Source organism: Hyposmocoma kahamanoa, unplaced genomic scaffold (genome assembly GCF_003589595.1).
Source record: "Hyposmocoma kahamanoa isolate Upper Pololo Valley unplaced genomic scaffold, ASM358959v1 80, whole genome shotgun sequence".
Taxonomy (NCBI): domain Eukaryota; kingdom Metazoa; phylum Arthropoda; class Insecta; order Lepidoptera; family Cosmopterigidae; genus Hyposmocoma; species Hyposmocoma kahamanoa.
This window is the reverse complement of record NW_020654051.1, coordinates 3,485,640-3,499,392: the sequence shown is the minus strand read 5'-3', so window position 1 is coordinate 3,499,392 and position 13,753 is coordinate 3,485,640. Positions and strand designations below refer to the sequence as shown.

The 13,753-nt window shown below is 37.9% G+C and overlaps 1 protein-coding gene across 1 annotated transcript; it reads right to left on the bottom strand.

Annotated features, from left to right (window-relative positions):
* Positions 1 to 1,011: 1,011 nt before the first annotated feature.
* LOC113233762 (monocarboxylate transporter 12-like) lies at positions 1,012 to 9,881 on the bottom strand. The gene is made up of 4 exons (XM_026468952.1): positions 8,190 to 9,881; positions 7,488 to 7,721; positions 2,258 to 2,540; positions 1,012 to 1,442 (listed from the first exon to the last, which is right to left on the bottom strand). Exons 1-4 carry the CDS (start codon positions 9,777 to 9,779, stop codon positions 1,237 to 1,239), a joined length of 2,313 nt encoding a protein of 770 aa, XP_026324737.1. The 5' UTR covers positions 9,780 to 9,881; the 3' UTR covers positions 1,012 to 1,236.
* Between the last annotated feature and the right edge of the window lie 3,872 nt (positions 9,882 to 13,753).

Sequence of the window (13,753 nt, the reverse complement as noted above, 5' to 3'; positions counted from 1 at the left end):
TTGTTACACATAGGAAATGATGAAACATTGGTTTGTTTGAAAAAACAAATTTGGATCCGAAAACACAGTTTCATTTCTTTATACATTTTAGTTAATTATTTTTGTCATATAATGTATTCTTTTTTTCTAATTATTTTATACTCTTGATTTCTTCTGTTAACAGAATTAACGTTCAACATCGTCTAAATCAATAATATAGTCTACGCTCAGACAAGCCAACAAAATGTCTCTATTTGGCAAGAAAAAACATTCGCTTATGAACTAAATAAAGTTTACAAATATATCACAAATACAATATTTTGTCATGACTCCTGTTTACGACCAATAAACTCTAAGGTCCAGCGCCACAAACTTATCTGTGACGTGAAAAAAGGAGCCACACACTGCATCACGGATAAGTTTGTGGCTCTATAGACAATACTTTTGTAGTTAACACAACGATAATGGTAGCATTCGATAAATACTTATATTTGAAAGTAAGAAAGAGATGTATAGCCTCTTAGAAGTTTTGTTTCTTCTTTTCGTTCAATACAAAGTGAGATTTTTAAGTTTTTTTTTTACACTTGTTTTGTTCTATATAACTTGTGTTTTCACTAATAAATTAATTATGAGCGTTTTCATACGGACATAGACGCTTTAGCGTCACAGCTTGCCCGATAATAAATATTTGAGGCGACATTTATTTGAGTAATGCCCTGAATAATGATCTTAAGGAAATGCCCAATTACTTCCTTCTTAGGGCGACTTTTATCGTATGTTCTGGAGAAACTATTGTCTTATTATTATTCTCATAGCCTAGGGCGAATAATGGACTTGTGGCACTGCGCAATACCCGATTAACTCCTGGAGGTGACGTTTTTCTCGTAAGCCTGAGACGAATTTAGTCTTAGCCCGGGGCGGTAACAAATTGCGTAATACCGGATTACCTCGATATCTTCCTTTTTCATTCAAACTTAAAAATCAAACCTCGTGTATTATATTAGAATCCTAGAAATTAGTTAGACTAGAAATTCCTAAAATTAAGCCTTACATTGTACAACTGATGTACAGTCAACAGCAGAAGATCCTTTAATGTGTACCTTGATGTGCTGCCGTCTGTACATTACATGTGTTGTGTAGTTACATAAATAAATTAACTCCGGCACTAAACAGCGTTACTCAATTTCTGTAGTTATAACGATGGCATAGCTTCGAAATTCACTATTACAAACAAACTTTCTCCATTAAACAAGTAAACTACACAATGAGCTTAACCTTTCCGTTCTGCTTGACATCTCCGTTTGCCTTGTCTGAGCCGTCAGCCTTGCGTTTGCACAGTTTGCTGATGCGACCCGCCTGCTTGTACAGCGGGAGCACCACCATGATGAGGCCGGATAGACCGATGAATACCCCGGCGAGGTAGAAAGACAGGTCGTACGAATTCGTTATGTCGTATACCCAGCCTGAAACGAAATTTTTGATTCTGAAATTTTTATTTTATATAAAAAAATAAGCACGCATTCGATCTCCACCTCACCTGATGGAAGGTGACGGTGAGGTCAAGGATGTAGCATGTACACCTAAATAATGCCTATTCACTCTCGCCTTGAAAAGGTTCAAGTTCAACAAATCTGCAGGCAGGGAATTGCACTCCCTAGCCGTTCGCCGTATAAATGTGGAAGCGTAACGCTTCGTGCGAATCTTTGGAATATCCACAACATAGGGGTGGAATCCCAGCCTACGCCTAGTCCCCCGATGATGGAAAGGGGAAGGCGGAATCAAATTATGCATTCCATTGCAAACTCTCCGTGATATATCCCGTAGAATACAGATAAGCAGGCAACTTTACGGCGGTGTTCAAGGCTCTGTAGCTTCGCCTCTACTAATTTCGAGTCACCAATAAGGCTTCATCGTCGATCGCATCGTCACTTTCCATACGGTGAGATGGAGGTCAAATGCGCACTTATTTTTTATATATAATATATTAAAAAAAACTACGACGGTGTTCAAGGCGTTTTCGTGTCTATTACGCGTTTACGCCGACATTTGTGAACCGATTTCGATGATTCTTTTTTTGTTGGAAAGGGGGTACTTTAGCAATGGTCTCATTCACATTTGAAGGCCATATTCAACTTCTAAGAGTGGCAAATCGGGGGATGAATCCAGTTGCACTTGGCATATAAATGTAATTATGATATAGTAATTTCAATAAAATTCTCGAATTAAGTCACTTTACTACCAAGAGTGCGTTATGAACAGTACAAAGCAAATAACTCACCAGCTAGTGGGGGTCCAACCAAATTGGCCATTCCCTGAATGAGCAACAACAATCCATACGCATTAGTGAATTTCTCCAGCGTAATTTGCTCCACCAGAATGATAGATGTCAATGAATAGTTAGCTGCAATAAAGGCTCCGAAGGCGCCAGCGGCAACGGCCTGACCGACATAGCCCTCGAGAAGAGGCATTATGAGGGTGACAAATCCGCAAAAGAACATGCAGCACGCGTACACAATGCTTGGGTTCACGCACTCCCAATCGCCGACCCAGCCTAGGATGATCTGGAATTCAGACATACATTTGTTGATATACGTTGTTATGGTTATTACACACTTATTCTAAAACATTGTAGTGTAATGCACAGTACCATGAAACTGAGCCAAATAAAAACTTCAATTCGGGGGACACAAATGCCGATAGTGTATTTAATTCCTTTGCTGGTAGTATCCGGGAAGGTAAAGCAAAGCGCTTAATATAATGACATAAGGATTGTTTTTTTGTCCAAGTTTTTTACCATTCATGCAATTCGTCTTTGGAACGCGCTCCCGCTCCATGTAAGACAAAGTCAAATCAAGCGCATGTTGCGCAAGCATGTGTTTGGCAACTGTCGAAATCAAGACTGTATAATGTTGCTTTAAGTACACATATTATTATTATTTATTATTATAATATACATGTAAGTTTATTATGTACGTATAAGTATGTTTATATTATGTTATTTATTTATACCCTACAAATTATCGGTTAGCTTTCTAGTATATTGTTCTTCTTGTTTAAGTGTAGCAACAACCTATTGTGTTTTTTTTTTGTTTGACTGGTTGATATGCCTTTTGGCATTAAGTCCGCCATTTGTACTTCAGTGTATTGTACAATAAAGTTTAAATAAATAAAATAAATATATAAGGATGAAGTGTTCCGGACTTACATAGGTATCATTGATAATAATACATTTGTTAGACGATGAACGGGTTAAACATGAGTTCAAAGCAGGGTTCTAAATGATAATGATGGCAATAATTATCTCGATGAATATACCTTCTTGATTGTCGTGATATTTAATAAATGTACTAGTAAAACAAAATACTATGTTTACCAATGTCTATGTATTATTATTGTACGTGTATTATTATTATTCCCTTAATGACGACCACTAGGCTTGTGTCAGTGTCAGTCATCGAGCATATAACCAGAAATAGAGACGAAATGTCATTTAATTTGTTTGAAAACTATTCTGCCATATCATTACTGTCACAACTGCGCTCCGATTGGCTAGCCCGAGTTCGAAACAACTGACGGGTGTCGTCAATGGGTGTCGTCAACTGTTTTACTTCAAATCGACCAGTTAACTTGAGCTTTGCTATAATGGACGAAAATTGCAAAATTACATATTTAATATTTAATTACCGATGAAATTTGATTCCGTTTCTTTTGTAATTAGATGTTTTGCTGTTTTTCCCACGCCACCGAATAGAACAGCACGGCATTGTTAGAGATATTATCTTTATTACAATAAATACAGAATATTTTTTGTAATATACGGAGACCTACACACAGGTCAGTAGTTGGCCTGTCTATATTTCAGTGCAAACAGGAGTTGATATTTATAAGAGCTGTATCGCTAATGTGTTACCAGGAATATATGGCCTTTATTTCGTCTCTATTTCTGGTTATGTACTCGGTGGTGTCAGTTTTATAAAAATTATACAAAAATTACGGCGATCATCGCCAGTGTCAGTGAATAAAAAATCCTATTATATCGTCTGTTTAAAGATAAAACCACATTAGCGACATTTTTCACAAAAAGTCTTTAATTTGTATAGTTATGGTAAGAAAATCACTTAATAAGAGTTTTATGTGCACAAAGATGGTGAATTTCTTTCAACTGGTACATAATTTGGAGATTTCTTGTGGAAAAAGTCGCTTATGTGGTTTTACCTTTAAGCAGACGATATTATAATAGAAACAATGCTGCCATTACTGCTTGGCGACAGAAATAGGTAAGGTGGCAGTACTTCCCTATCGCTCTATTTGATTAATTGTCTGTACTAAGAGTACCTAAGCAACGGAATCGACTCTGGGGCACTTCCCAGAACATCCAGATCAGAACCAAGTTAGTTTCCCCAATTGGTCCAACCGGGAATCGAAACTGGGAACTCCGCATTCAGTGCAAACCATCGGACCGCCGAGGTCGTCAATACACATACTTCTTTTTTTTTTTTTAATTAGACCATAGTAAACAAAAAAGCAGTGGACGTAAACTATTTTCTTCATATCGCAAATTACAGAATAGTTGAAGAAATAAGACATATATACTCCTTATTTTTTAATTAGGTAAACAAAAAGCAGTAATAATAAACATTTTTTTAAAACCACATTACAATAAAATGACAAACTAAACGATAAACATGTTATTTTTATACGTATAAAAATCCTTTTACTGTTGCTTTGGAAGGATCGCTATTGTCTTTGTGGTGTAAAATAGAAATTTTACTTTTTAAAGTTAATAGGTACTGAATGTACAGGTAAAACATAACGTACTTAATTACTACAAAGGTATTATTAAATTGCTTTGCTCAAAAAACGACCGAATGAAATGATGCCTCATGATGATGATTAATTTTAGACACAAATTCTTTTTCCGGCTTAGAAAACGAAGATAGATACGTCAAAAGTCTTTAGGCATTAAAGCATTGACCTATTATACCAACAAATTAAATGTAGAGATTTGTGTACACAATAGTACCAACTTAACATGTATCGTAGTGCGTCTCATAATGACAAAACCGCAAACGACAAATAGCTCCATACGAATGCTAAATAAACACGGTTATATAAATAAATACCATAACAATAAAATGCGATTGCAGCTTCGGTTGTTATTCTTATCGCACAATATGTTGATAATCTTGTATTGTTGGATTGTAAAGTCATAGAAATAATTACGGCCGGCCGCTTCGTTCGCGTGGAACTGTTTTACGGCTGTTTGTAACGATTTTCATTGCACACACAAGTTACATTAAGTACGTTTTTATCCAAACCTCAGTGTATCCTACTAAAATGTTGATGTGGTATGATCAATTGTTTGTTTTCATTGGTAGCTTGATAAAAATACAATAAAGTTGAGCCCAATGAGAATCTTTTTTCTCCTGTGTTGTCATTTGTGCTAACAAATAAATGTCTTTCTTCTCTTAAAGAGAGAATATATTTTTAAACGACGATTGAATAAACATAACGAATGTGACGCAAGATTGGCACATTTTCCGATGTAGTGAAGTGACCTATTTCGACTCCGGTTTATTGTTTAGTGGAATTGACGTGGACAAACCGTGTGTTCGTGTTTGTTCAGCTGATTATGTGATTGCAACTAACTACACCTTGTCAAAATTCTTTGTTTAATTATTGACGTACTGTTTTTTTTTTTAATTTTATTTTTTTAGTACCTATTTATTACCAGAAATTGAATGTCAAGACCAGGGTCGTGGTTGCCTGCATGTAAAACATCACTTAGAATAGAATAGAATAGAATAGAATAGACATTTATTGCAACGCCACAACACATAGATACAAAAAAAAAAATATTGATACTACTTAGACAAGCAAAACAAAACAAAAAGACGTAATTAACAAAATTAAAATAAAATGAAATAAGACAATAACAAACAAAGAGCAAAACAGAAAAGTACTAAATATAACAACTACAAACGTTGTACTGTCATGTGTGCGGTTGTGGCGTACGCAAAAGGACTTCATTCAGCTTATGCCACAGCCGCAATCGACTGTGGCGCTGGTTTTTAATGAGACCTGAGCTGAGATGAGTGACAGACGTGCGTTCTTTATACGTTGTGTTAATGCTGTGTGTTACTTCAGATAACTTTGCTAACAGTACGATGCAACCTTCTTCATCGTCATCTCACCTTTGCATCACCTTCTTTATTAATTCCCGAATAATTCCCGAATTCCTTTTCCTTCATTATTCATACTTTGGTTCGTTCCATCATCGCTCTCATCAAAATTCTCAAAGCGAGAGGACGTCCTTATTTATAAACTGTTTTTAAAGCATTAGATGTACACTCCCGGACACATAATTCGACCCACCTCGCATTTTCAGTATTAAATGCCCTAAACTTAAACAATGTTTGATTGATCAAAAACTATTAAGCAATTTTGAAACTAGTGTACTAAACGTCTTTTTCATAAATCCATGTTGGAAATTTGTATTTGTAAAACCGTGGAACAACTTTATCTTAGACGATAACACTACTTTTGTATTCTAGCCCTTTAAGACAGAATTGCGAGGTGGTTCGTATTATGAGTCCGGGGGTAAAGATAGGCATATAGGCCCTCTTGGAGTAAGCACCTGCACGTTCGAATGCTTAGTGCTTGTAGCGAGTGTTTTCTATTGTTTGTGCCCTTTTTATACCATTGTATTATTTTGTTACAGCGTTTCTTTTGTTCTTCTAATAAATTTTTGTAGACCGAGCCTTCTCTTTTACTCTAAGGCAGTACAGTACAAGTCGCCACATGGAACGTTTTTACAGCTCATTCTGCTTAAAAGAAAAGCAAAATGCCACTCGAGTTCAAGTATCATGTAAATTAACAACTTGTAAATTACATAATACAATTATCAGGAAATGGGTCAAGGTAAGCAATGTACTCGGATAATATAGATAAGGTTTAAATTGATTTAATTGTGACGCGCCACTCATTGTTTTATAATATAATTGCGATAAGGGCTATTGGAATTCTGATACGGAATATTCCTGACACTACAATATCCTTAGCAAATAAGTGCCTAAGAGCAAGAGTGCCTAAAATCGCAATTTTAAGAACAGAAGAAGTAACATGATATGTGATCATAAAAAACAGATACATACAAAGTGAGAAAGGGTGTTGCTGAGATTACAGGCGAACGCAATGGCAGTGCCTCGCACATCTTTCCGATTAAAACTGTGTAACACTGCCACTGTTATGGGTAAGCGTGGCGTGTGTTACCACCATGCTTATACACATAATTCAGGTTTTTTTTTTCAAATGCCGTAGCACCCCCTGGATAGCATCAACGCCCCCTAATTGATTAACATGATTGAATAACTATGCTTTATAACATGAAAAGGATATCATGTATCATACAATTGGGTAAGTATCTTTATACATAGTCAATCCTGATGTGAAACGACTCTAGATCTAGTTTTACAGATATAAATAGAAAGACAGACAATTTTACTCACCTCTCCAAACATGTTAACGATCCCAATAATAGAAATGAGCATGGAAGACTGCGACTCGTTGAAACCCTTCTTAAGTCCATTGTCAGCGATGTACACGTACGGCACGTCGTACCACATGTACAAGAGGAAATTGGACATCGCGAACAGTAGGAACGCGGGGTTGCGGAAGTGCGAGAAATCCATTACATCCACTACTAGATCCCAGAAATCCCAAAGACCAGCGTACCATTGCACCTGGAATTTACCATTATAGGTTATGTTAAAAACTCTAATTTGAAATTGAAATAGAACAATAGTAATCCAAGTTTGCACTGACAACCATTCATCCTTCACTAGTACCTTAGTATCCGTTTTCATTATCATCATCATCTAACCATTTATACATTCCACTGCTGGGGACCGGTCCCCTCTCTGACGAGGGTTTGGACCATAGTCCGCCACACTTAGCCAATGCGAGTTAGGGACTTCACATGTTTTCCGAGAGTTGTGAACCTTCATCACGATGTTATCCCTCACCGAAAAGTTCAAGGTAAATTTCAAATTAAATTTCTCATATAAATTCTGAGAAACTTAGCGATACGAGCTTGGATTCGAACCCGTAGTTCAAACCATTGGGCTATCATGTCTGATCAGTTTTACTCCTCCTAACAGGATAAATGGGTATGTTTTAAATATTCCGTACAATTATTTGATGATTCTTACCTTTTCTTTGGCAATGGTCGTCATTGAGTTCCTGAAGATGTTGGGGCAGGACGAAGCACGGAGCCTGTACCTGTTGATGTTCAACATGGCGCCACGGTATGTCAGCGAATGCCTATGCACTCGTAGGTCTTTTAGGAAGGCCGGTGGTTTCTTCGTCGACCCGCCTGCCTGCTGCCTCTTCAACCATAACGATAATGCAGCTTTTTCGCTCAACGGTGGGGCAGCGCCGGCTCCGTCCGCTGTAGGTGCTGATGTTGGAGACGTCGCTCCAGGAGACAATACAGTAGGAGACATCATAGTTCTGGGAGGGGACTGTTCGTTCAAACGACCACTATCACTAAAGCTTCTCGATGGCAGCATTACTCCGGGGTAATTTTGCGCCATAATAGCGTAGGCGCGACCACGATTCGACATCATTTCAAACACTTCTAATGAAACGCCTTCCCCACCCGTCATGAACGTGGGAAGATCGACTAAAGAACTAAACTGAGGAACTATTGGGGAAGTTACTGCTTCTATACCCACATTTTCGGTCACTTTCGTCGACCCCGCGGCACTGCTTTTACTGTCCGAGAAACTGTCCACAGACGATCCGTATCGCTTGTTACGTTTTCTTTCCCGACGACGTTTTCTCTCCCTTGCTCTCTCTTCGTTCATCGTGGCAGTCCAAGGTAAATCTCTGAACAGTAAACCACACACTGCCATATTGAGGAACAGTCCGGCCAATATCAACGTTGTTCCGCGCCACCCGTACTCATCTAGTAGAAGGTTTGATAGTGGCGCAAATATAAAGGTTCCAATACCGCTCCCACATACTGATATGCCAGTCGCTAGGGAGCGCTTCTTCTCAAAATAATAAGCGACAATGACAACTGCCGCTACGTAACATAAACTTAAGCCGAATCCGGCCATAATTCCAAACGTGAGGAATAGAGTTTCCATGTTATCTACGAAGGCGGATATAACGAATCCTATAGCTGATAATATTGATCCGAATATGGTTACTCGTCGGCAGCCGTACCTGTCCGTGAGGAAGCTGGCTATGGGTCCCGAAAGCAGTGGCATAGCCATAAAAATGCCGGCAATGCAGGCAGTTTTGCCTTTACCTTCGCCGAAGTACTCCAGAAAATGTGTGAAAAACACGCCGAAACTGAACGTAATGCCGTCGGCGATAAGATTAACCATGAACGATGCAAAGACGACGACCCAGCCCCACCCGCCGTCGGGGGGCCGGGCCTCCGTGATGGAGACGTCCTCATCGTCGCTCGAGCTCGAGCTGGAACTGGACCCGACGGACACGGGCGCCGGCGGCGACTGGGCGTCGAACTTCACATGTAGCGGTCGTCCATTCTGCTTGCGTGAAGAATCAACGAGCGCACCTGCGGCAGGCGCAATGGGGACAGAAAGCGGGTCGCGCAGCAGCGGTTCACTTTCGGGAATGGGGCACAACACGCGTGGCGCGGACCGCGAGGCCAACTCGCTTAAGGCGTCCGCGTCACGCGACGGGGTATCGAGGGTTTCGCCGGGTCCTCCTTGGACCGGCCGATCGTGCGCGCCGACCGGCGGCGGCGAGAGGCGCGCGCTGTCCATTCCGGTAGAGCGCGGCGATATTGCGCGCGCAACGAGTGCAGCGCCAACTCACCAGCCCGCCGGGCTTCCATGCGGGATCCGCACCACCGCCGTGACTTCATGCTGCAACAATTTAGAAAATTCTTTCAAATAACGTATCACTAGTTGTTAATTACTTATTGATTGGTTAAAAATCTCACCAATGTTTAATTATAGGGTACAAACTATTTTGTTTCTTTTAGTTGACACAGTTTCAAATAAATTTAAACTTGAAGCCCCCAAAGTGATTCAATGCACTTAATCAATTGTAAGAAGTCGTGGCGACGTCTTGTCGCAATCTATCAGCCCCTGCCACTAGCTGGAGCCAGGCTCATAATGACAGGATGCTCCAAGTGCTAAATCGCCGAGCTGATTGGCGCACAAAGCGAGAGGCCGGCCAAGTCGAATCGTATTTATAGCGGACGAATCGAAGGTACGAACGTCCCGTCACGTGATTCTAGACCTCAAAATAAGACCACCAAGGTGATTAAACGACGGATAAGGGAATATTAAGGTATGTCAACACATTTTTTAAAGTAAGAAATGGTATAAGCAAAATATTACGCCAATTATTAATCATTCGTGTTCTACCAGCATAACAAAACCGACAAACAAATTATTTAAAAGTTTATCAAACTTCGTTAATACATAAATAATAATACATTTCCAAAAAAGATCACTTCAAAGACAATAAACACTGTCGCGGTCTAGCCGTTTACATCGATCGGTGCGGCTACGGTCTGGATATTCAGGTACTTTCAACCCTCTCGTTAATCGTCTATTCAGTAACCTCACAAGAGAAAGACAACTTTAAATTCTAAACATTTTTCACAACGACGGTGAACCCAATTTTCCAGAAACTTCGAAGAATTTTTAAATCCTAAGAACTTGAAATATAAAGCAAGATTCCAATTCAAGCATAAAATGAATTGTAAATCATGGATTTGATTGGTCTTAAAAAGTTAGCTGTTAGTGTTGTACTAAGTAGTAAGATTCTGCTGAATCCTGTCATGTTGTAACTGTAAGTGGTAAGTGTGATATGCGGATACAGCAGTTGTCCTGCATTGTGTGACCTATTTCCCTAAATACCACACAAAATATGTTCAGCCAGAATAAGCAACTTTCTACTACTACTACATTCGACTACGAGGAAGACGAAATATTGTTTACGTGTATGATAAACGTTTAGAAAGAAATAAGATTGAGAAAAAAGATTTCATAAGGTTCCCGTTCGAGCGCAAACCCTGTGCCATGAACTAAGTAGATTCTTACAAAGTAAAACGTTCACTTCCGATGTCTCAGCTTCTCATTGGGTCACACGAGTACAATATGAACGCCTTTATTGGTAAAGTATTCGGATATATTCATGAATAGAACTAAATGGCTCAATGCAGCTATCTTTGTGACCTGCATCCGTGCTAGGTAGACAAGCTAGCACAATGCAGACTGTGCTGTTATATTTTACATGTTATTACAATTGTTTGCCATTTCATTTTATTTATTAAATGAAGCATGTACATTGCTTTCTAGACGATTAATAACAAAATCTCGTGCCGTTGAGGTATTGTCTTTTTGAGGATTTCATTGGTAATTTACTTCAATGGTTAAGAGATATCTCGAAAGAAAACTTTGCTTATTGTTTATAGAACAATAGAATAGTTATAAAGCCTTCGAAATTCCCTGGACCTGCATGGCTTAAATCTTCTTCAAAGGGAAGATCAATTGAAGATGAAATAGAATTACAAATTATTTAAAAAGTGTTTTATACAATAATGGCATAAGCTACCCGCAGTGCGGGTGGGTCGTGCAAAGCAGACAAATTTGCAGACGTAGAGTATACAGCGCATTGCAGTGTCGCCCAGGGATATATAAATGGATCCCATTTTTCCGGCTCATGGCAAAAAACACGTCAGTCGTGTGCGTCAGCAAAGGAGAAAAAAATGTATTGTTGTTATTTTAAAAGCTTTAATATAAGCGAGGTGCAAGGTAATAATATTCACAGCTACATTGGACGATTATATTATCTTATCATTAGTAATTGGTAAAACCTTTAATAACTTAACCGAGCAGGATAAATTCGGATGTTCAGAAATTCCCCGTATAGAAGTTTCATTATTAATTCAAAGGACATTAATACGTTAATACATCCAGATAATAAGAAATCTACCTATATGTTTGAAATTTTAGATACATATTGACATAAAATTAGTATTTGTTATCGCACACAAAACTAAACACTGTCATATTATTTATACGTCGTATTATTCTCGTTTATAAATGGGTAATTAATTACGTATTATGTGTAAATAATAACTAGTGATCGGATAATCGGGCGCTTATTTACTTACCTAAAACTTCACTTTTATCTCCACTTTCTAAATACATTAAACTATTTTTTAATAAACAAGTTAATTTAGTCAATTCCAGGTTCTTGGATTGATTAATTAATTATATTACTTACTAAATAATTACAAATTAACTGCAAAACAACCTTTGAACAACGTTTAGTAAGGAATACTGACAAAAATACATCGAATGTACTTAGATGACAGACGCGCGTAACGTCATTTGGATAAATTGTGATTACCTCGTTGCTAAGGAATGATCGGTAGTTGGCATTATCACCGCATATAAATATTTAATGTAGGCCTCAAGCCACGACAATAACGTAACAGTTTAGAATGGGTACTTACAACATCTTATAAGTAAGATTGCATGCATAACATTTTCAATTAAAAAAAAACATTATTACGAGAAGTTCTATGAAATTTTGTACATAAATAATATTTTAGGGTAACGGTATTAGAATCGTTACAAATACATACATTTATTCAGAAAGACATATCCACATTATTTCTTCATGGGCGTTAAAAACCAGTAAGTTCAGGTAAATAAGCGCCCGCATATCCGATTATTGATATTAAACCATACTTAAATAATTAAGTATTATGAAAGAAAATTGAGAATAAGTTTCTTAAAAAAGTTTCTCATGTAGATGGCATTTACCGAACGACCAGAAACAATGGTGGAAGCTTAACTCATTTTAATATAATTATCATTAAAACGTCCTAAGAAGCAACTGGTCCTAAATTTTCTGTATAAATTACAAAATCATGACATGGATTGTCCATCCCTTCTGTCCCAAATACACTTAAAAATACCTAGAATGTCAGTTAGGCTGCATATTTACAAATCTTTTGGTATGGAACTGAGAAAAACCAATTATGGGTCGCCGTTTTACTCCACTATGAGTGGTACAATAAAATTTTCCAAAATTGTGTATTGGACATTTTTAGTGATAAATATCACAGCTTCAGGAATGTCATCCAAAAATATTTTACTAGTGAAGTTAACTGTCTTTAGCTCGGCAGTTTTGCTTAATTTTACCTGTTTTTGCTATGTGTAAGTATACAAATTGCTGAATGTAAATTTCTTTTGATCTAGCTATATTCTAGTTACAAATGTGTAGACAGACTGGTCATCGTCAAAGACACGTGCACCCAAAATAATACCTTTATGTAATGCTGCGCATACTTTTAGTTGAAATGCAAGCATAGCATTAGTTTTAAATAGTTCGTTTCTGTATTTAACGTATTTGTATGTATTTATTTGGTATGCTTTATTACATAAATAAATAAAAATAATATTTGGTTTCGTGTGCGTATATGTTATATATAATATTCAAATTATTTATTTCCAAGTTCATTCAATTGTTTGATAATGATAATAATTATTTCATTGATACTAATTATTCCTTGTGCATTTCCTGGCTTAACTGCCTCCGTGACTATTCTGACTGCCGCGCAGAGGCCCCAGGTTCGATTCCCGGGTCGGGAGAAATATTTGTACGGCCTACATTTATTTATCTCGTGAGTTTGGGTGTAAATTGTGGGTGTCTATGTGTGTGTCCATGGCATCCGCGACACAGGGTTTCCCTAGTGCGGGACTGTGTTGAG

Excerpts from the sequence above, each read along its gene's own strand:
- LOC113233762 (XM_026468952.1), bottom strand. The coding sequence starts at position 9,779 with ATGGACAGCGCGCGCCTCTCGCCGCCGCCGGTCGGCGCGCACGATCGG. Across the intron at positions 7,722-8,189 it reads CGACCATTGCCAAAGAAAAG|GTGCAATGGTACGCTGGTCT; the intron begins GTAAGAATCATC and ends GGTAAATTCCAG. Across the intron at positions 1,443-2,257 it reads GGTTGGACCCCCACTAGCTG|GCTGGGTATACGACATAACG; the intron begins GTGAGTTATTTG and ends ATTTCGTTTCAG.